Here is a 24,166-nt window from a genome sequence, read left to right on the forward strand (position 1 = left end):
GGTTATTTCAAGACAAAACTTCACTTTATTACACTGAACCACCAAATGGCATGTGACCATTTGCAACACAGCACCAAATAACAATTAGTTCATCATCATATATCTATTTACATATTACAGGAGAATGATAATAAATTAGTAAGGTTCTGTCTTATCCATCTACAAGTTACAGAATGAATTTATCTGGATATGTACACTGCATCTCTGCAAGTGATCCTCAGAAGTCCGACAAATGCCAGTAATTCTGAGATTCATTCACTGTCTGTCTCTCACTCTCTCTCACACACATCCACACACACACACACACATACACACACACATGCGCACACCCACTCTCTCCCCAACCAGACCTTGCATCACATGTCTTTTCTCAATATAATAGTAATAATAAATGTATCTCCTTTCGTATTCTTTGTACAAGAGTACGTTTTCTTTTAAATACTTGACACAGTAACAGAGCACTTGCATACATGTGCACGTTTACACTATAGGATCGTGATCACACTCGTACTACATAGCTGCTATATATCAGGTAACTGTTATAAGCACCAGTTCCAACCTCACCTAGCTCATGTGTGACGGAAACACATGACTGCAAGGACGGACAGATGTAAATCAGATACATGTGGCATTGGAAACTGCTTGTGCTATGATTTTAGTTCAACGTGTGATCATAGAAGTGTAAGAAAAGTGAACTGTCTACAGTTACTGCATTCACAGACTGACAGATCTACACAGGTGATGTCGCATTTGAAAATCTGCTATGATTTGTTCAACAAGTGATACAGTGCACTGATGAGAAAGGTAGAAAAAACGGACTGGACTGTCTACAATTCTTGCATTCACATACAGATTTAAGCAAAGAATGTGGCATTTGAAAATTTTGTTTCAACAAGTGATAAGTGCACTATGTAGAAGTGTGAGAGGAAAGGGTGTACCGTTTACAACTATTGCATTGTCAAAAGCAGTAAAACTGGCCAGATTGCATACTGTCTTTCATTAACAAACTTCAGTTTTCAAACTGTCAGTTATTCCCCCCTTCCCCGTGCAATTTGTAGGGGTGTTGGGGCAGGGGGTGGCGGGGGGGAAGCGCTCAGCTTGTTTCACCCCACATGTTGCACGTATTTTCTGCCCCTTAATGCTGTCAGTATATTTACATCACTTCACAATGTCAAGTTTCCATGATCTTCATGAAGCCAGGAGCATCAAATACTGAACAACTGACAAACAAATGCAGTAATTCCTGCTTCTTTAAAACAAAAGCACACACCATCAAAAGCCAGTGCTCCTTACCGCAACAGTGCTAAATGATAGACACCAAGTCAGATTTTTGAGGACAGCCAAATGGTTAAAGTGCTGGATATACCCTAGAGTGCTGGATATACCCATAGTTTCCCAGAGTTCGATCCCCAGTTTCGATGCACCTGGTGGATTAAGGGTGGAGATTTTTCCTATCTCCCAGGTCGGCTTTCATGCAGGCCTGCTAGTGCCTGAACCTCCTTTGTGTAGTATATGCACGCAGAAGATCAAATACACATGTTGAAGATCCTGCAGTCCATGTCGGCATTCAGTGGGTTATGGGAAACGTGAACATACCCAGCATGCATACCCCACAAATGGAGTATGGCTGCCTGGCGAGGTAAAAACGGTCATACACATATTAGCCCACTTGTACAAAAGTGAACACGGGATTTGCAGCCCATGAAAAGAAGATACTTGTTACATTACTCTGCCTTGTATTTTGACCTGTGTGTCAACCAGCACTGGACAACATGGGCTGACTTCAACTCGTGTGTCTTTGTTTTAACCCATTTCATCCCAAGTATAATTGAGTGATCGCATTACTCCAGACCAAGCAGTCTTCAAGTGGTGAAGGGCTGAAATTGGGTTTAGGGAAAATACGTATTAATCAGTGAAAATATTCAGTGAAAATTTTGTGGGTTTTTTTCTTTAACAGATTGTCATAAAATTTGATTTTTCATGTTGAAAAGTAATCACTGAAGCATGACTGTGTAAAGTGTTAAATGAATGAAAATGATTTGGTTTGTACAATGCTAAACAAAACAATTTAAATACAACTGAAAGTTCAAAACACAAGTTCTGCAGTCTCTATGGGTACACACTCAAACCACAAGGGTCATGACGTGGGATGAAATGAGTTAAAACAGCAAAAGTTACTTGTTCATTTTCAGTTTCCATACTTAGCCCTATTGACTCTTAATGGCATGAAGCATTTCATGATAAATATTCAGTCAACAACAAAAGTATATATAAATAGCTGTTGAAAAACACAACATGTAAACAGCACACATGTATGCACACACACACACACACACAAACAAAACAAAAACACAGACGAAACAAAGAGGAAAAACACCAAAGGAAATGTGTGAATAGACACAGGTCTTACATTATACCTGGGGAAAGGGTGTGTGGGGAAGGGGGGGGGGGTTGTCTATGTTCCTCCTCACCATAAAAAAAGTTTGTATCACACTCACAAAAAAAATAAACAACAAAAAAGGAAAACACCTACTTTGGTCATTTGCAACATCTGGCAAATTTGAGGTATGAACACTGATATTTCTCCCACATTTCTCCCACATTTAATGGTCATTAATTTATATAATTGAATGTTAACATTTCAATTTTCATCAAAAGTACTTAGCACTGCTTCATGTCATGTGTTAAATTTCTGTTGATACATGCAGTGGGAGATGGAAAAACCTCCACCTTCACAGCAATGCTCAGCCCAAAAACCATACCTTGAATGCCTTCCTTCTGACCAGAACTGATACTTAACAGACAAATTAACCACTAATACTTCCACTTGTTCTGGGCTCTTTTCTGAAAGTTTGTGTGTGTGTGTGTGTGTTTTGGTGTTTTCTTAAAGTGTCATTCAAACTTAAAGAAATAAGGCAGGTGATTTTTCATTTTTAGTTAAGGGAATGAATCAGTTGTTGACATGTTAAACTGCTAATTCAGTCTCAAAACATGTAGAACTAGAAGCCTGTAAAGAACAATGTTGATGGTGAATGGGTGTTAAACTTTTGTGATGAGGGGAACATATATATATATATATATATGCTTTCTTTGGCCAAAAGATTCAAGACTGACAGCTGAAACAACAGTAACGTGTATGTTCCTACAACATGAAATCGCATTCTTTCAAATAAATGAAGCCTTTGATCATGCAAACAAAATTTTGAACCCCCAGTTCATAAAACATGAGCATTCCACCAGTTTTCTGACACACAGAAACAAATCTCAAAATAAGTTGATTCCTAATCATGACTGGGACCAACAGTGTATATTCAATTCACACACCCCCAGCCTGCCACATTTGAAAGATCACATTCCTGTATTTTTCACCCAGTGGGCACAAAACATTTGTTATTTTACCAGTTATTTGAATTTATATTACTGAACTCATCCAGTTACATTTACATGGGACATCTGTCAGAATGTTGCTTTTTAAAAAATTTTTTTTACAGTTAACAAGTTTGAGATTTCTTTTTAAATAAAAAGAAAAAAGAACCTAGAATTCTTATTAATGTTTGTTGCTAGACCAAGTTGACCACACAGAGCCTTAAAAGCATCTATGTAGGACCCCAAAACAAGTGGTGTCCTTCAGCTCACAGCAAAATCAGCTCCACTAATGACCAAACAAGAAACAAAGCTGCTGTGTTTCTATGTCGGTAAAGAACGGACACATTCAGTTTGGTCTTGTTTGAAAAGGAAAATTCACATACAATTACTTAAGTCTACATATTTTCCATACACTCACCCAATCCATAGAAATCTCTCTATACATACATCTCTCTCTTTCAATATATTCTGCCTTGGGTTCAAAAGCATGTTCATTTTGTTGGGGGTCTTGTCTTTTTTTCCTTTTTTTCCCTTTCTTTCTTTCTTATCCAAAGTAAAATTTTCCAAGTTATAACATGAAACACTGTAACCTTTGGCTTCAATTCCAGGGAAAAAAGGTAGATCCTGCATATGTTAAGAAAGTCAATATGCTGATAAACAGTTAAGATGTCCTTCCTTAACTCACACCAAGCATGGCTTTTGAAAACATGGAAATGTATGTATGTATTGAGATGTGTGTAATAATGAATGCCGTTTTCATGTATGTGTATTATCAGATTCACATTGAGTGTACCAGTATAGTACATTTTCTTATTCAGGAAAGAGTAGTGTCATTACACACACACACACACACACACACCACACCCCTCTCTCTCTCTCTCACACACACACACACACACACAAATAGCTTCACACACACACCTACGAATACCTATTGTCAGATGACCATCATTTTGTGATCATGTACTGTCCATGTTCATTTTTCAGTCTTCATCTGACTCTTCAAGAATAATACAAACACATCAGAGGGGTGCTCACAATATCAATTCATAATAGTAAGCTGCCAAATACATTACTAATAATGGTTCCCAGTCATGAGAATATACAATCGATCATAAGCATGTGGCACACGCACACCACACAAAGAGAATTGCAACAGTTAAAAAATCTCACAACACTAAATTCATGTTCCTGATATATATATATATATATATATATATTAATTTCTTACCTGGTACACATTTCAATACAACACAGATAAGAAAATCTTTATACAAAACAATGACAAGCTTGGGCCAATTGATACGTCATTAAAAGTGACGATATTGGTTTTCTGTTCTGTAACTCAGTAGTTTTCTAATTCTTTCTCGACCCTGTCTTTGCAGACATATAAAAGAGTTCTGACGACTTGTCCACTGAAGAAAAAACAAAAGAAAAACACTTCTGTCTGAATATATCCATCATTATCAGATGGAATGCTCTCTCTTCGGGTAGCTGAAGTTCTAAAAACAGTGAAAAAAAAATCTTGCTGTTTTAATTCAATGAAATCAGATCAAGAAAAGAAAATGTACAGTGATCCAATAATAAGTTTGGAGGTAGGAATGTGTGGTCTATTATTTTACCCTAAAAAATTACTAATACCTTATCTAAAACAAGCAAAGAAAGATGAAAAGTATAGGTGGATGGGAGACAAAGACTGAAAGAGACAGAGAGGACATAGAAATTAGATCAGTTGCTGAAAATTGATTCTTCTGCACATGGAACAAGTGATGTTTCAAATGAATCAACTTCAGACCTCTGTTCCTGACCACCTTTCATTCACACTGAACTGTCACAGTACCTGTTCGTGAAAACAGATAAGACAAAGTTGGCAAAGGTCTGAATGTGGAGAAGATCCCTCTAGAAACACCTGAGAAAACTATGCAGGTATTCACACACACACACACACACACACACACACACATCCTTTTTATCTATCTGAATATTAACTGATCTGTGTATTTTCTTGGAACAGAAAAATGTTAATGAAAACAATCAACTTATACATCAAAAAACTTTCTGTGCAAATAATTTTAACACAATAAACCGTTTGGTTCTGTCCCTTTTTTATCAGTGTTTTTCATTTTTACAGATTCAGTTCATGGATGGTGGACAGATCTACTTTCTGTCTCCAGTTGATAAACATTAATTTTCTCTTCATCCATCTTGTCAGATTTCCTGGCGGAAAATGTCAGATAGTGGACACTGCCCTATAATGACCAATCACCATCACAGTAAATACTGTCTCACAAATGGCACAGCTCAGTGGTTCAAACACCCCACCACATCAGGAAACCAGCTCCCAACGTTCCAGTCATGTGTGTGATGATGGTTTTATCCTCGTTCCGTCAGAGTGTAGAGCAAGTCATTGGACATCAGCCAGGACAGACTTTACAGCCAGTAAGGAATAGTGACCAAGTTCCCTGTACAGCAAGCTCAGTTCCAGTCTGTTCAAGACCCTTGTCTACTCTGAATGTAAGTCGGATCTGCGGTAGGTGTCATTTACAGATAAAGGCAAAACCCCTGTTAAACACCACACATCGCTAAATCACCTCCATGATGAAGAGAAGAAGGAAAGTTGTTATGTATGGAATCAATGCGTAACAGAGTTTAGTTCCTCCATGCCGTGTATCTTCACAGACATGTGGGGCAAAGAAGAAGTAAGTTGCTGTGAAGGAGCATTCCATGCAGTAAACATCTTTGTATGTACGTCAATCTCAAGTCCACCGTCAATGAAGAATGATCCTTCAATGGTCCACAAGTGATCTCCAAGTTGAATATGAACTGAACAAACTTCAAGACGACCATGAGTACATTAGATGCACAGCCGGACACCAGCCGTGGGGAAACCAGGTGATGCGAAGCTCACAGACGATGCACAAACCAGCCACAGACCACCCCTCCCATCATCCCCGAGTGCTGATGAACCAGCTGTGCTGACTAGATCAGTGACAGCCTTGCGACGATCACAAGTGTGGCTGAGAAAGAAGGGGAAGGAGCGGACACACCGCACCAGCGTCAGAAATGGAAGGGCTGCCAATTTTTCACCTCACGACGCCCACACTACAACGATGACGTCGAGGATGTTGACAGCCTCATCTTTCGTTGTCACAAGCCAGCCTGGGACCTGAACACAAGTTATGGAAAAAAAAGAAGTTATAAAATAGATTCTTATACATAGTGTTTGATAAATTACTGATGATGGTCAAAAAAAAGTCTTTAAAAAAAATGCTTTTAGTAAAATATGATTTTAACAAAATCTTTAAAAAGCACATCATTTTCTGGACCCCAAGGATATGGTTGCTATGGATGTAGAATATGATTTAACATTCTCAGTAGTGTTTTCATCCACAGTTATCCCCTTCACTGCACTGCTGATGTACAAAGCATAACACAGAACATGTGGGTGATGTATGAGTTTCACTATGCTGTATGCTCAAATACCACCTTCTTTCTATTGCACTCAGCAATGCAAAAAAAAAAAAAGAAAAAAAAAAAAGAAAGAAAGTTGTCTGCTAAGCAAGAAGAATTCACTCCCTTGACCTTCCTTGGCATGAGATGGTGGTGAAATGTGTTTGGGTGTGTATTTTATTATCTCCAAAAGTTTGGGAGAATAAAGATTACAATATCATTTTCTTCATATTTATGGAAAAAAAAATGTTCTGAGCACGCAGCTTAGCAAAATATGTCAGCAGGGAAAGAGTTAAAGAATATACATTATATCACTGATGAATGTATTACAAGTTACACAATCTGTAAGGGATGGGTGCGTCACAATGACCATGGCACTCACTTGAGCTGTTTGTGACGTTCTCTCTCAAAGTTGTTTTCTGGTGGTTCACACTCGTAGGACGCCAGTGACAGGGCTGGGGGGAAAAAAAGAGAAAGAAAACAAGTCAGTAAGTTTGTCTTCACGCAACTTAGGCACTGAAACAGGATGAAAATGACTCAACAGTTCAATAAGGTAATATCTCACCTTGTCAAGAGGATTACATTTCGGAGTACCATAATTTCTTACCTTTATGGCAATACAGCACGCAATGCATGTCAGTAGCACAAATCTTTTAATGCTTTTTTTTTTCAACTCAGGTTTAAAAGTGGTAATCATTTGAAAAGAAATTTCCAGCATTTTTTTTTTTTTTTTTTAAATCAATGTAAAATTATCTACTCTTTCAGATGAGATGATAAACTGAGGTCTCATGCGCAACATGCACTTACAGCAACAAAAACAACAACAAAAATGTACCTTGGCAAAATTCTCAAGGAAAATCCACTTTGATAGAACCCCCTCCCCCCAAAAAAAGACAACAACAACAACAACAAAAGAAAACACTTTCAGAAAAAAACCAACACTGTGACCATGCACTTTCAATGGCGAGAACAGCCTGAATTTCACACAGAGAAATTTGCTTTGATACATGGTAATACAATACAATACAATGATAATACAGTACAATACAATCCTGACTTCACGGACAAAGAGCAGGGCACAGTCATACTCACTGGTTTCTGAGAAGACAGGCAGAGTCTGGACATAGGTCATCACTTTGTTGTTCTTCTCGTACGGACACTGCACACAGGAAAAGGGCTGTCTGATCAAAATGGGCTGCTGTTTTCACAGTGTCTTGATTTGTAATTCTCACGTTTAACCAAGTTATCAGTCTGTCTCTGCAAATCATCAACTTCTTTTGGCAATTTTCTTCTTTTTTAAAATTTTTTATTATTTATTTATTTATTTTTTACAGTTTTAGTTATTCTATTTCTTCATCTCTCCATTTTCACCCTGAACCCCTGTCCCTCTTACATTTAAAGACACACACACACACACACACACACACACAGCCATCAAGCATAAATCTGAAAACCAAGTACACTAGCATAAAGAACCACAATCAGTCTCGTACCTCCACTTGTTGCCAGGCGATGAGATCCGACACCTGTTTTGCCAGCAACCAGCATTTCTGAAACAAAGAAAAAAAAAAGAAAAAATATTAATGTTTTACCTTTTGAGTTCGAAACACCAAAACAACTGAAACAATTGACCAAAGACAAGCCCATGCATGCACACTCACTTGAGCTACCTCCAATTGTTCTCGCCCTGATCACCAGCATGATAAAAGTGTTGGTGACATCAAATGCCCTGTATGTTTTTATCACAAGCTGTGGTGGTGCAAGGTAGTGAGTGCATGGCTTTTCTCTTTGTTTGATTGCCCCCATTAGACCCCATATATAGCTGCATGTCTTTCTGGTTTCAGTTTCAAGGAAGTGCCAAAGTGTGCAGACTTATCCGTATATGCTACAACATGTGCATTGAAATTTAAAATAAATAGAAGGAAAAAAAAGAGGAGCAGATGCCTAACTGATGCAAAAACGCAATGCACTGGTCAGGGCGTTGAGGGTTTTTTTTGGTTTCACATCAACATCATTGCAACTGATCTATATAAATACATTCAAAAGGTCTCATCCTGGCCACATTACAGCAAACTCACAAGAACACACAGAATGGAACCAGTCACATCAGAATGACTGCAGCAAATTATTTTTTTCTCAGACAACGTTCTGTATTTAAACAAACAATGTTTTACTACCAAACACGTGATTCTCTTAAGTAAGTGGCATAAGAAAGTATATTCTAAAAAGTGACATAAATCCAGAGCTGTACATCAGCACAGTCCACACTGTCAGCACAGTCACGTACCTCAAAGTTGATGTTTCCGTCGGGCTGCCGGTTGGTGCATCCTTCATTCAGGAAGTAGAGATCTTTGACAAACAGACTGAAGAATGGAATCACCACCTGGCAACAGACACAGACCCATCATGCTTTTTGACATACAAGTTGATCATGTACCACATACCCCGTTTGCCCCACCTCACCATTCATCCCCATCCCCCTCCTCTTCTAAACGATAATACTCAAATGTATACATTAACACTTTTAACAAAATGTCTTCAATCACCAGTATGTGTGGCAGGATATTAAACAAAATTCCTCCTCCACAAGTTGATGAACCAATAAGTCTGTCAATCAATCAATCAAGCAATCAATCACTTTCATGTCTGAAACACATAGTATGCAGAAATTTGCCTTCAGGCTTGTCATAAGTACAGTACAACACAATTCAGTACAATGCAGCACAATACAATACAAAACAGAACAAAACAACACAGCACAATACATTACAGCATGATGATGATGATGGAGTCTTCCGTCGGACTGACGGATGAGTAGGCAGGCAGGCTTATCTGTCGGTGTGTGACCTCACATGGGAGAAGTGGCTGATTCTGGTTGCGCAGCACTTCCCACAGGTGTTGCAAGGGAAAATGTCTCCAGAAGTTGAGCCCTGCTTCCTTCGCTCACACTTCTCCTTAATGGCCAGCGTTCTCTTGTTTTCAACGTCTTTATGCCACTAGAGCACAGCATCCTCTAGCGAGAGCGGTCAAGGGCATCAGTTTCCCAGGAAGCGATGTCTATGTCACAGGCTTTGAGGTTTATCTTGAAGGTGTCCTTGAAGCGCTTGCAGGGTCTTCCAAGTTTGCGGTGGCCTTCCTTCAGCTGACCATACAATAGCATCTTCAGGATCCTGCTGTCTGTCATGTGGACAACGTGTACTGTCCAGCGTAGCTGGCACTGGATCAGCAGGCTTTTGATGCTGGGCAGGCCGCTCCTCTCTAGGACCTGGAGGTTGGAGACCCTGTCTTGCCACATTACAGCATAGTACAGTACAAAACAACACAATGCACTATACAACACTCACCCTTTCTCGGTCATTGGTGGCACACTGGGCCCTCCACATGGCGGCCTTCAGTGAGGACCTGTAGCTGCCAAAGTTGTTGGATGGGTCCATCTGGTGCTCCAGGATCTCAAACTTGGCTGTGTTCACTTTGGCCCACTGAAGACACACAAACACACACATACATATAACATTTTTGTGATTTTTTTCCATCCACTGTTAATTTGGGCTGTTTTCTGCTCATGGGTGAATGTGTGTGTATGGTGGACTGTGGTTAGTTATTTTTTGAGCGTGGGTTTGTGTGAATGGGTGGTCACCAGTGCACTGAATCTGAATTTACTTTGAGAAATGTGGTATACGAATGCCATTCATTCATTCATTCTTTTTCGTATAATGTGCTGATTTTTCAAACAAGCGAGTTGTTGTTTTTTTATGTTGTGCAATTATTGAAATTTAAGTATCTATTGTAGTCATTTTATTGTTGCTTTTTCTTTCTTCAACTTTTCGTTTTACTTTTCATTTCTGTTGTTTCCTTCTGTGTGTGCTTATGAAATAAAAGTACCACTTGCAAGTTGTCAAGGAAGTGCACTGAAATTACTCAAAGTGTAATAAGGTATCAAAGTGTAATATGGTAAAATTCTTTGACAGTGATATTTTGAAAAATATGCGATATGGAACTGTCGTTGATGATAATGATGATATTTTTCAACATGAGAAAATATTACCTTCAATGGAAGGGACCCAAAAAAAAAAAAAAAAAAAAAAATAAAGTAACCACATACACACAGACACACCACATGCATGTGACTGGTGATTGTCACCATACACACCCCATGTGTCCAGTTATCGTAACTGATTATCATGGAGTTTTCTCCCTTACCTCAATAATGTCAGTTGTGTGGGAAAATAATATGGCGTTCAATGCCTGCCATCTAACCTTCCCTCCTTCTGCCACCTTCTGTGAACACTTTTCAGTGTTTTGATTTGTTGAACATAATTCTGTTTGTGTTTGCTGCCATCTACTTGATAATGTTTATAAATAATGTTCCGGAAAGCTAGGATTCCAATGTCCTACAAAAGCACACTTATAAAAGATTGAAATTTGTTGGGTTTTTTCTCCAGAGCCCTACAAAGGCAACTTCTATTTAAAAAAAAATTTTTTTTTAAAAATCCTTTACTGCTCAGTATATAATCATTTTGTATCCTACACAAAGGAGCTAAACCAATCAAACAGTCAACACACAGTATACCTTTTGTCTGCACAATACATTTTGCTCAGTATCAAAAGAGAGATTTGCTATTTCCAGGCAAATAGATAGACAGATAAATAAATACATACATAAAAATTGACCAGACTCACCGTCTTTTTCAGCCTGGCCACAGGATTCATGTTCATTCCGGCTGCACACACCATGAAAACCAGTGTTAGTGTCACACATTTTCAGCAAACACATCCTGTTGTCAGTGTATATGAGATCTGGATAACCACAACACAAGCCCTCAACACTGCCCTGTGAAAGATTCTGTAACATTTTTTATGAAAATTTATATAACTAGGCCTGCTTATTTTCAACACAATGGTACATTATACTCGATAACAGCAACAATGAAATCACTTACATTCAGGGGATAGGGGGAGAAGTAGGAAGATTAAAAAATACATATTTATCTGATAAAATGGGGATACAAGACAAGACCTACCCGGTGCTTAGTCAATGTCTTCATAACAGATATTTCAAAAATCAAAACCATTTACGTCAACTACTAGCCAGTTAGAAATGAATTTTCACTGAATTGCATATTACCTTTTGTCATAACAGGATTACTCAGTGTGAAGTTCGGGAGAGTACATTCCAACAGTCTAGCACGTTCATATTTATCTACATTTTTGTCCATCTGTAAGTGTAACTGTACAAATACTATCAAAGCAGACTTCTCCACAAAATGTTTGTCTGGAACAACCATTTTGTTGCTGTGGGTTCTGTGCACACAGAACTTCAGTTTACTGTCACATCCGAATGACCAGTGCCAAGACCACACCAGCCATTGTCTAGTGGTGGAGGGCAGGGTACAAAATCTCGGTCCGTACATGGGACTCGAAACCAATGGACACCTTAGCTTCCTGGGTGGGAAGATACGCAGCAATCAGTTTCAGTTTCTCAAGGAGGCGTCACTTTTTTCCGGACAATTCCATAATATACACGCCACATCATGTTAGGCAGTTACCTGACCTGCAGCATAACCCAGTGCACCTTGTCAGGCCTTGAGTGCATGCTTTTGCATGTGTGTACCTATCAGAGTGGACATTTTCTACAGATTCTTGCCAGAGGACAACACTCTCGTTGACATGGGTTCTTTTTCCAGTGCACCAAGTGCACAGGGGACCTCAGTTTATCGTCTCAGCCGAATGACTAGACACTCAGTTTGATTTTCCAGTCAAGCTTGGTAGAAAGGGTGAAAGCTGGATTCGAACCCACACACCAATGGCCTCTCTATATTGGCAGCTGAGGGTCTTAACCATTCTGCCAACCTCCTCCAACAATCATGTTAACCACAATGGTCTGCTAGACTGGCTCAAACCCCTGGACACCCGCTTCCAAGTGTGGCACTTTACCGCCGGGCCAGCGCTGCACTTACCAATGATGGCCATGAGGGAGTTGAAGTTGCCCAGGTTGATGCACTCCTTGGCCACGTCAATGAAGTATTCCAGCATCCGCACACGGTTCTTCTTCTTCAGGTGCTGCAAGTCACAGGAGACACCGTTAGCAGCTTGGTTAGTGCAGCGACAACAGGTGTACAAGGTAAGGTAGTGTAGTGTAGCGTAGTATAGGGTAGTGTAGTGTAGTGTAGGTGTACAAGGCATTGTAGTGTAGTGTAGTGTAGTGTAGTGTAGGTGTACAAGGCAGTGTAGTGTAGTGTAGTGTAGTGTAGTGTAGTGTAGTGCAGTGCAGTGTGCAGGCACAAGTTCTTATATTGATATGCACATGTAGTTCATGTTTGTTTCCTTTTATGTACTACCCTCCCCCACCAACACCCTCCCCACCCCACCCCTTCCGAATATTCTATGTGACTCTGGTACACTTGGTAATGAAGGCATATTCTATTGTATTCTAGTGTAGTGTAGTGTAGTGTAGTGTAGTGCTGTGCAGTATGGTGTTCTGTGTTGTGTTGTGTTGTGTTGCATTACTCTCTGTCACAACAAATTTCTCTAAGTGAACTTCAGGCTGCTCTGCTCAGGTAGAATGCATTACTACAATCAATGCAACAGCACCGCTCAGTATTTCTCTCTATTTCCTTTTTTTTTTTTTTTTTTTTTTTTGTCTGCTTGCAAGAGTGTTTGTTTTCCTATCAAAGATAATTATGGCATCATCCGAAATTCATGGCCTGGCATAAAACTTATCTTTGAAATTTCAGTGCACTTCAAAGGTGTAAAAAATAATTTTGAGTGTGTGAGTGTGAGTGACAGTGAATCAGAGAGAGAGAGAGAGAAAGAGAGAGAGTGTGGTGTGTCTCTGTGTGTGTGTGTGTGCACTTGTCTGTCTGTGTCTGTGTGTCTTGTGTGTGTGCCTGTGTGTGTGCATGCGTGAGAGAGAAGAGAGTGTGTGTGTAAGTAAATGTGTGCATGATGCATGTGTGTGTGCACCAGTGTGTCTGTCAGTCTGTCTAATGCACTGCAATAATAACAACAATCATGTCCATGGTGATTTTCATTCTGACCTGCGCACAGACACCACTCACTACATGCACAAAAAAGCCACACTTACCGAGCAGATCTCTGAGGCCACGACATAGCTCAGGTGGTTGAACCACTGGACATAAGACTCCAGATTGTGGGTTGTCTTCATGTCGTCAAACGTCTGCGAAAAAACACACACACACTTTGATCCACAACTGCTAAAAAAATGAAAAAAAAAAAAAAAAAAAAAAAAATCATACACCTTTATAAAAAAAACCCAAATAAATAATAATAAAAAAATAAAAAAACCGACAAGCCATACACCCCCAAACAACTACTCTAATGCGCTACACTCCCATGTTATTTTTGGCATCTGCAAAAATCAATAACAGCAACAGCTGATAAAAAAAAAAGAGATTATGAGGGGGTGGGAGATTTCTATTTTCACCCATTTTCCTTGTTTTCGAAAGGGTAGTGTTCTGACAGGCGGGGAGGGGGGGGGGGGGGGGGGGGGGAGCAGCTTTACTGATCAGTGTGCTACACAATCAAAAACAGGGAGTTGCAGAATTCCTGGCAGATGCCCACAGGAAATATCCCTTTTGAAGGGTAAAGCTATACTGGCAGACTACTTCCATCAACAACGGCACAGAAAAACCTCCCTTCACAATCCCATTTTGTTCTTGTGTTTTACTGGGTTGCAAAGATTTTTTGGCAGTCTTTCAAATTATCAGTTAGAGACTGACGTGAAACAGAAGCAAATTTCTGAGTGTTACAAATTTCCTCTTGAACAATTTCTAGGTGAACACAAGCTACATCAGGAGTTCCAGGAAATTTTACCATACAAAAAAAATGTGACAATTTATTCACTGTAAACAGAACTGGATTTCTATATCTACAGAAAAAAACACAACTGAAATCATATTATCTAAAACACAGAACCCCAAAGCAAATCTGAATTTAATCAATTAAGCTGTTCTTTTATGGCACTCACCTCTGATTCTATCCTTTCCTTGCAGAAAGCCTGAATGAATTCTTCCGGTCCAATCATACTAAGACGTTCCTGCAAAGTTACAAAATAAAACAGAAAACTTTATCACAATCTGCCTTTTTTTTTTTTTACATGAAAAGTCAAACATCAGAATATTGGTGACAGGAAATACGTTTTTTCTCTCTCTCCCTCTCTTTCTTTGTGTGTGTGTGTGTTGTGTGTGTCTGTGTCTGTGTGTGTGTGTGTCTGTGTATGTCTGTGTGTGTGTAAGAGAGAAGGAAACAGGTGCAGGAGAGAAGATGAGAAAAAGAAAAAAAAAAAAGGATACGAAACACATCTATGTGCACACACACACACGCACGCGCACGCACACACACACACACACACACGCACACACGCACGCACACACACACACACACACACACACACACTGACAGAGACCTACCAGTTCGATGTGCGTCAGCTGCTGTGCCAACACCACAGGACTGGGACACACCTCCATCATGTCCGTCTGGAACAACCGTCAACCACACATGTACAGACATAATAATAATAATAATGGTATTTATATAGCGCTGAATCTTGTGCATAGACAAATCAAAGTGCTTTCGCACCAGTCATTCACACGTATGCATAACTCAAAAACTGGAGAAACTGAAGACAAGGAAGACTCCCTCTCAATCTCTTCTTTTAACTCTTTCGCTGCTAAGTTTCTGTGTGGAAAACACTCCCCAGCAATGGACTTGTACACTTCAAAACTCGGCCACTGGACGAAGGTTAGTTATTGTTCTATTGGCGAGAACCTGGCTGCAGCTCCACTGTTGAGCTTTGTTACAATGTAAAAAATGGTTTCATCAACATGACCCCTCGATGTCAACAAAAGTTGCCTGCGGTGGTGAAAGGGTTAATGATGCTTTCTGTTTTTCTTTTCTTTCTTTTTTTCTTTTTTCCTTTTCTTATACTGCTGGTTCATTCACTCCTTAACACTTTAATCAATGACAGTATTAACTGCTAAATTTTCTTACAATGTTCTGCACCAGATTTGCTGCTAAAAAACATATATGTTTCAACTTTCTATTTTCTCCTGTGTACTGATAAATGTTTTACTTGTTTGAGAATGAAATATGTAAAATATGTTTTTTCATCAAATCTCTTCAGACTTTAATCCAATTTGTAAAACTGCTAAAACACATGACACACAAATTTAAAAAAAACAAACAAAAAAACATATCATAGCTCTGACCCTCTATCAAAGTAGAAACATAATTCAGCTCCAAAAATGTATGAAAGACAGAACAAAAACCAGATTTTTTTTTCTCTCAATACAAATATCATCATAATGAAGCATTAGGAGTGTGTACCAAAATAGAACTCGATAAAAAAAACAACAAACAAACAAAAAAACACACAAAAAAAAAACACCAAAAAAAACCACAGCAACAGAACTGGTCTCTCTCAATACAATTACATCCATCTCTTCTATCACAATCTCAGTTTTTCCCTCAAATACTTAAACACCTCAATGTTTACCTCAGCCTCTGTGATCAAAGCATCAGTGTCCGAGTGCCACCGTTTTGACACTGCCCCAATGATGGGCTTCACTGTGCCGTGTGTGAGACCCATGGTGGTCCAGTCACACTACAGGCTGCCTCATGCCAAGCCAAGTCACTGCAATGATCTGCGGTGGTGGCGGCAGTGGTGGAAGTGATCACAGCAACGCTCCCGGGCACACTGACGGACAATCCAATCTGTCTCCCGTCTTCACTTTTCCTTCAGTTTTCCTGCGCTGTACCACAGGCGCCTGACCGCAATCACCCAAGCCCAACTTAACGCTTCCCTGCACTGTGAACAACTTTGTGGACGTTTCTAGCTTCAGGCAGAAGAAGTACGTACACTACACTTCCCTGGTCTCAGCTTGACTGGTTTGTGGGTGGAGTGGAAAAGCTAAACACTAAAACCAAGCTTTGAAATCATGACTTTGCCAACAGACAGAAAAGTATTAAGTATATAAAGATATAATGATGAATGCTACAGAAAACCCCACGACTCCCTAATTTACAGCAGCAGCAGTCAAGTCACACACACACCACTGCTGAGCGCCTGTATCCGGAGCGTCTTAAGGAGGTGAAGTGGAATAATAACAGGAAGCAATCCAGAGGCGATTGAGCCCACAGACCTGACCAGCGAACGACTTGCCGCCACTGCTGTCGCCATCTCTCAGCTGTCAGGGGTTTTCTTTCCTACCCACAGCAGTGGGAGGTAGGTGTGGGGGCAGCTGTGATGATGATGGGGACTGAGGGCAGTCTTCCTGTACAGGAGAGTGTGTTTTCCCCACCTCCCTATCTCCCACTTGTCCACCACCTTGCCTGAAGTGTGGCTCGAGTGATTGCCTCCCAATGATATGGTCATTTGTCCTTTTTTTGGTCAATCGACCCCTGAACAAGCTGGCAGCTACAGCACCATGCCTCTGTCTGTCTGTCTGCCTGCCAGCCTGTCTATCCCACCATGCCTGTTGGCCTCCCTATCTGATCATGATCCTCCAAAATATGTCTGTATTTCTGGTTATCCGCCTGACCAAAAGTATCCTTCAAAGAATGAAAATTGTACGTTCAAATATATCAAGATAAATATTCCTTGGTTAAACAAATTATAAAAAAAAAACGCGAAAGCTGCTACCACACACACTCCTCTTCAAACACAGGGCAAGCATGAATGTTACGCTTACCGTGGGAATAGCTTGCGTCTGCGATTTCTGCAAGGATTCCGAGCCCAGTTTGCTCAAAGTCATCTCATAGGTGTCCAGTTTTGACAGCTGCAATCAAAATACATGCATCATCAATAACAGGTCTGTTTTCCATAGCATTTAGCAGGGAAACGACAAAATTCAATGATGATGCACGTTTGAGGATTCTCTTCAGAAGCAAAAATGAAGGTGGTCTCCAAACAGTACAGTCAGAAAGATGGGTCATGCCCACAAACTCACATATATATGGAACAAATTTTCAAAGCATCATATACATCATAAAAACTCATGCTATATATTTTTATTTATTCTGGTATGTTTTGTTTTTTGTTTGTTTGTTTTGTTTTTTGTGGGTTTTTTGGTTGTTTTTTTTTGCACAGATCATCTTGTTCCATTATATTTTATTATACTTTGTCTTGTTTGGGGAAGTTTTCTGTTGTTTCTTCTTGTTGCTCGTTCTCTGTAAGCGATGTGGCTGACTTTCCCCTGGAAGCGGGTGGAGCCAAAAGAAACAGAAAACAGTGCAAGACTTTACCGCAAATTTTGCTGTTGATCTTGCTCCACCCTCTTTCTACCTTTCTCCCGTGTCTGACACATTCTTTTGCGCAAACCGTTGCTCGCTGGTTTGTTTTGACATAAAGACTGGGTCTGTTTGTTGCTTTCTCTGGCTCCAGTGTCCTGTCCTGTGTGTGTGTGTGTGTGTGTGTGTGTGTGTGTGTGTGTGTGTGTGTGTGTGTGTGTGTGTGTGCGTGTGTGTGTGTGTGTGTGTGTGTGTGTGTGTGTGTGCAAATCTGTGTGTGTGTGCAAATCTGTGTGTGTGTGGGGGGGGGGGGGAGTGCATGTGTGTGTGCATCCCAGTGTGTGCATGTGTGTGTGTGTGTGTGTGTGCGTGCATGCGTGTGTTTCCCATGTGTGCACACACACACACAGAACACCTCATGAGCAGGTGAGATAAGCAAGGGGAAAAAACAACAACCTTCCATTAGCCCATGTTTACCTGATCTTTCCTGTTTGTTTTGCACCTTTTGTCTTCCATTAAATGTAAACGAGAACAGCAGAAATGTTTTGTCGTAGACAGAACGCGCGGCAACACCCTGTTGCCTGTGAAGATCATTACTATCGCACACACGCGTGTGTGCGCTCACACACAGCCACACACACACACACACACACACACAATTTTCTTCTCCATACTGGGTGGCCTCCCAGCCAAACTTGACAATTCAAACCCTCTGTCCTCTTGTGATTTTTTTTTTTTATTATTAATTTTTTTTTAATACTCACTACTCCTAATCCTGTTAACAAAGCCATTTGCAGAAAGAGAGAGACAAAGACAGAGACAGAGAGACCGAGAGAGAGAGGGAGACAGAGAAACAGAGAGAGTGTGTGAATGTGTGTGTTTGTGTGTGTGTGTGTGTGTGTGTGCATGTGTGCGTGTGTGTCTTTGTTGCGCTGGTGCTTGGCTTGAAGAGGAATTTGATGACCTATTGGCAAGAAAGCCCTAGCCCTTGAGGTCAAGTTATTCACAAGGCTCAGGTCTTGGCTCGGTGAAGGCTGCTGCGTTGTTGGAGGGGGTGAAGGCTGCGTTGTTGGAGGGGGTGAAGGCTGCGTTGTTGGAGGGGGTGAAGGCTGCGTTGTTGGAGGGGGTGAATGAGTGTGTATCAAGTCAGAGACAGACAAACAACACTATTCATAAGGCTAATCAAACTCAACAACAACAACAACAACAAACAGTTTCAGTTATAAGGAGGCGCTGAAGCATGCTGACTGATCCATACATGCTATAGCACTACACCACATCTGCAGAATAAAAGAAGAAACAGGAGAAGAGTAAGAAGCAGTGAAGAAGGAGGAGAAGAAGAGGAGGAGGAAGAAGAAGGAGAAGAAGAAGAGGAGGAGGAGGAAGAAGAAGGAGAAGAAGAAGGAGGAGGAGGAGGAGAAGAAGGAGAAGAAGAAGAGGAGGATGAAGAAGAAGGAGAAGAAGAGGAGGATGAAGAAGAAGGAGAAGAAGAAGAGGAGGATGAAGAAGAGGGAGAAGAAAAAGAAGAAGAGGGAGAAGAAAAAGAAGAAGAGGAAGAAGAAGGAGAAGAAGGAGTAGGAGGAGAAGAAGAAGAGGGAGGAGAAGAAGAAGAAGGAGGAGAAGAAGAGGAGGAGGAAGAAGAAGGAGAAGAAGAAGAAGAAGAAGGAGAAGAAGAAGAAGAAGAAAAAGAAGGGGAGGAAGAAGAAGAAGAAGGAGAAGAAGGGGGGGGGAGGAGGAGGAGAAGAAGAAGGAGAAGAAGAAGGAGGAGGAGGAGAAGAAGGAGGAGAAGAAGGAGGAGGAGGAGGAGGAGGAGGAAGAAGAAGAAGAAGGAGGAGGAGGAGAAGAAGAAGGAGGAGGAGGAGAAGAAGGAGGAGAAGAAGAAGGAGGAGGAGGAGGAGGAAAGAAGAAGAAGGAGGAGAAGAAGAAGGAGGAGGAGGAGGAGAAGAAGGAGGAGGAGAAGAAGAAGAAGAAGAAAAAGAAGAAGACAGATAATAACAGACTAACAATAATAAGAAGAATCATACAAAAGAGAATGATGATGATGATGATGATGATAACAATGATGATGATGATGACAACAGAAGAAGAATAATCAGAACAATAAGAAAAAAGAAGAAGAAAATGACAAGAATAACAATAATAAAATCATATAACAATAATCATAAGAAGAAGAAGAATGATGATGATAACAAAACAATAACAACAAAAAAATAATAACAATAATAATAAAATTACACGAGATGAAAATACTGAAAAAAGAAACGAAAAAGATGCCCACCAAACAGTAGTTCATGGTAGTTATATATATATATATCCATATATAATTTATATATACATACCCTAGTGACCAGTGCATGCATGACCGCACTGATATCCTTCCTCAGTTCAGGGTAGATGGTGATGACTCGCTGTGTCAGGTCTCGCATGTGTTTCATCATCCGCTCGTCTCGGAAGTCGTAAGGGAACAGCTCTGTCCACTCACTAGTGGCATACACAACAGATCAGTTTTAGCGTGACCATGATAATTATAAGCAACCATTCTCTGTTTCTGTTCAGTTTCTTTGTGTGTGTGTGTGTGTTTGTGTGTGTGTGTGTGTGTGTGTGTGTGTGTGTGTGTGTGTGAGAGAGAGAGAGAGAGAGAGAGAGAGAGAGAGAGAGAGTGTGTGTGCATCTGTGTGTGCGTGTTGACTGAAAAAATGCCCATGGATTAATCAACAGCAACATCATCAAAGGATCAGCAATAACACCGGGTCCACCGCAAAGAAAACAAACATTCTTTTAACCCTTTGACTGCTGCTGATAATTATGCTGGTCAGTGAGGGGTGTGGCGGTCAAGGGTTTACATGTCAGTTTGTCAATCACCGCTCTGTGTCTGGACTTCTTCATTGGACTCCTTGGGACTGCATTACTTTCATTCATCAAACATCAAATGTGTCACACACAATGTAGTACATACACTGCATGTCAGGCTGATCTTCTTCTTCTTCTTCTGCTTTCGTGGGCTGCAACTCCCACGTACACTCGCATGCACACGAGTGGGCTTTTACATGCATGACCGTTTTTACCCTGCCATGTAGGCAGCCATGCTCCGTTTTCGGGGGTGTGCACGCTGGGTATGTTTTTGTTTCCATAACCCACCAAACGCTGACATGGATTACAGGATCTTTAACGTGAGTATTTGATCTTCTGCATGCGTTTACACACGAAGGGGGTTCAGGCACTAGCAGGTCTGCACATATGTTGACCTGGGAGATCGTAAAAATCTCCACCCTTTACCCACCAGGCACCGTCACCGTGATTCGAACCCGGGACCCTCAGATTGAAAGTCCAACGCTTTAACCACTTGGCTATTGTGCCCGTCGTCAGGCTGATCAACTCACCTCATAAACGGTTCAGCAGTTAAAGAATTAATTTCTCTTCCCCCACCCCTCCTTCCAGTTGAACAAAGCATGTAGATGTGTAATTGTTGGTCATGTCCGTCTATAAGCGTAAGAACATCAGAGCAAGTGACTACTGTCCTGAGTATAAGGGCTACAATTTGATTACAGTGAAGAGTGTCTTGTCCAAGTTATGTCCCCACTCTCTCGGCAAAGAGGGCTTCTGAACAGTCAGCCCTGGAATGACCCCCAAAGGCCAACTACACCCCCAAAGCTGCAGCGCTAAGAGCCAGTGCAATTTTGACTGCTAGTCTGAGAGTCAAAGTCCTTTTCAAAAATACTACGCTGTGAATGAATTCCCAATGCAGTGGAGAAGCCATTGATCATACAGCTCTCACTTTGATATAAATGAAGGAGGAAGAAAAGTAAGGCAGAAAAAGTGAGAAAGAAACAGAAAAAGCGACAGTTTTTTGGGTTTTTTTTTCAAGAAGTAGAAACATATAACACAGGAATAAATTTCAAAAGATTAGCCTCACCTGATGAGTCTCACAATGTGAGGACCAAACTTTCCCAGTGCATCTCTGTTGATTGCATCATTCGTCAGGTTCTGCTGATACACGCACAACTGGAAAAAAGCAGAGAGAGAGTAATTAATTAACAAGCACATATTCCTGCTAACCTGAGTTTTTCTGTACTTTTTTGTTTTGTTTTTTTTTGGTTAAAAACCACCTCTACCGAATATCAAACATGTGAAACAGAAAAAGGTCTACCGTGTATTATTTGAATTTTTTTCAGCTTCATAAAGGCACACCCATTTAAATATCAAATATGGCATTCTTGAACAATAATCTACCAAGTTGAATATTACTGCCAGGTACACACATACTGAGCTGACATACACAGAAACGAATGAAACACTATGACGGAAAAACTCAATGGCGATTACAGAAGTCTGCAGAAGTTCAATAACACTTGAAACAATTTTACTTATATTTCAGATGCTGGTCATTTCAAATTCTTGTCAATATTATCATTTCATTCCACAGATATGACTGAAAATAATGTTTTTTTTATCTCCCTGTAATGACACACACATGCACACATGCATGCATTCACTCTCTGTCTCACAAGCTTGCTCTCTCACTCACAAAAAACACACATAAACATATACACACACACTCTCTCTCTTTCTCATTCACTCACTCACAAAAAACACACATAAACATATACACACAGTCTCTCTATCTCACTCACAACACACACACACACACACACACACACACACACAATCTATCTCTCACTCTCTCTCACACAAAAACACACATAAACATGCACACGTGCACACACACACACACACACACACTCTCTCTCTCTCTCTCTCTCTCACTCACACAAAAACACACTTTCTTTTTCTCTCTCACTCACTCACTCACACTCTCTCTCTCTCTCTCACCCAGAGTACCTCCCTCATTCCCCACCTCTCCAAAGCAAATATTACAGAACAAGCCCAACATGCAGAGTCATACAAAAAAACAACAACAAAAAACCCAACAACAACATGATGTCAGGGGATGAGTCATCCCCAGGTGCGTAACGTACCTGGCAGACTTCAGCAAACAACTGATGGGGATGGATGAACAGACGAGAGCTGAGCAGGAAGGCGAAGATATACGTCCTCTGCAAAACAAGTCAAGAAGAACAGTCAATTAACACTTAAACCAAAAGGCACATGACACTATACACACACACACACACACAAAATGAGGGGCAGAAGCTTCGCATGCTAACACTATGACTGCTTCCAGTAGGTCCGATGTATATCTTTATCATGAAAGCAGATCAGTTTCTTGCCAAAAAATTACTCCCCAAAACTGCCCCGAAGCTATGGATTCAACAGCAGTGCAGGGGTCTCTTCAAGCGTGTTGCCTGCTGTCAATCTAACATCGATAGTTCTTGTTGGCTGCTGGTGCTAGGATTAAGGAATATGAATCCGGATGTGACTGTGTGTGGTGGATTTGGAATGAGTTGTGTGTGTGTGTGTGTGTGTGTGTGTGTGTGTGTGTGTGTGTGTCTGTCTGTCTGTCTGTGTATGTGTGTGTGTGTGTGATGCCAATGAAATGGTACGGATAATGGGCAGCACAAAAACAACAGAAAATTATGTGTGAGAAAAAACAACAACAACAAAAAAAACCTTCAGAAACTCCAGATACATCCAACTACCCAACCTTGTGTAACAATTTACAGTGGCATACATGTACAAGTGCAATTTCTCCCTTTCTCACACTGACACACAAGCACACACACACACATTCACACAAACACACATTCACACACATGCAAAAGCATGCATGCACGAATACACACACATGCGCGCGTGCACAAACACACACTGACACACACAGACACAGACACACACACACACACACACACACACACACACACACACAGAGGAGAGAAAGTTCTAGATGAAGGAAGAATTTTTAAAAAAAAGAAAGACTTACATCTGGATAGTAGTCTGCAGTGGGCACCAGATGCTGAATCAACGATTCCAGGGACCCTGACAGCAGGTTACCGTTCTGGAAGATCAGCGCCTGCAAGCAGTAAAGACCGAACGCACGTGATAAACACTGCCCACCTAGCTACACCTGAATGTATGAGCGAGAGAATGAAAAAAAAAAAAAAAAAAAGAGAGAGAAAGAGGCAGAGGGGGTGGAAGATTAGCACCT

General features: G+C 40.7%; 1 protein-coding gene across 6 annotated transcripts in view; it reads right to left on the minus strand.

Annotated features, from left to right (window-relative positions):
* Nucleotide 1: 1 nt before the first annotated feature.
* The window catches only part of LOC143285272 (ras-GEF domain-containing family member 1B-like), a 199,214-nt gene continuing 175,049 nt past the window's right edge, over nucleotides 2-24,166 (minus strand). For all 6 annotated transcript variants that reach the window (XM_076592538.1, XM_076592533.1, XM_076592564.1 and 3 more), the window contains 16 exons: nucleotides 23,942-24,031; nucleotides 23,040-23,117; nucleotides 21,977-22,065; nucleotides 20,403-20,544; nucleotides 17,526-17,612; nucleotides 15,246-15,311; nucleotides 14,804-14,872; nucleotides 13,901-13,993; nucleotides 12,774-12,876; nucleotides 11,497-11,537; nucleotides 10,161-10,295; nucleotides 9,104-9,199; nucleotides 8,310-8,366; nucleotides 7,909-7,975; nucleotides 7,199-7,271; nucleotides 2-6,532 (listed from right to left, as the gene is read on the minus strand). In XM_076592538.1, coding sequence (XP_076448653.1) covers nucleotides 6,514-6,532; nucleotides 7,199-7,271; nucleotides 7,909-7,975; nucleotides 8,310-8,366; nucleotides 9,104-9,199; nucleotides 10,161-10,295; nucleotides 11,497-11,537; nucleotides 12,774-12,876; nucleotides 13,901-13,993; nucleotides 14,804-14,872; nucleotides 15,246-15,311; nucleotides 17,526-17,612; nucleotides 20,403-20,544; nucleotides 21,977-22,065; nucleotides 23,040-23,117; nucleotides 23,942-24,031 — 1,305 coding nt within the window. In that variant the 3' untranslated portion in view covers nucleotides 2-6,513. The remainder of the gene's footprint in view (nucleotides 6,533-7,198; nucleotides 7,272-7,908; nucleotides 7,976-8,309; nucleotides 8,367-9,103; nucleotides 9,200-10,160; nucleotides 10,296-11,496; nucleotides 11,538-12,773; nucleotides 12,877-13,900; nucleotides 13,994-14,803; nucleotides 14,873-15,245; nucleotides 15,312-17,525; nucleotides 17,613-20,402; nucleotides 20,545-21,976; nucleotides 22,066-23,039; nucleotides 23,118-23,941; nucleotides 24,032-24,166) is intronic.

The sequence above is a fragment of the Babylonia areolata genome, chromosome 1, assembly GCF_041734735.1.
Source record: "Babylonia areolata isolate BAREFJ2019XMU chromosome 1, ASM4173473v1, whole genome shotgun sequence".
NCBI lineage: Eukaryota > Metazoa > Mollusca > Gastropoda > Neogastropoda > Buccinidae > Babylonia > Babylonia areolata.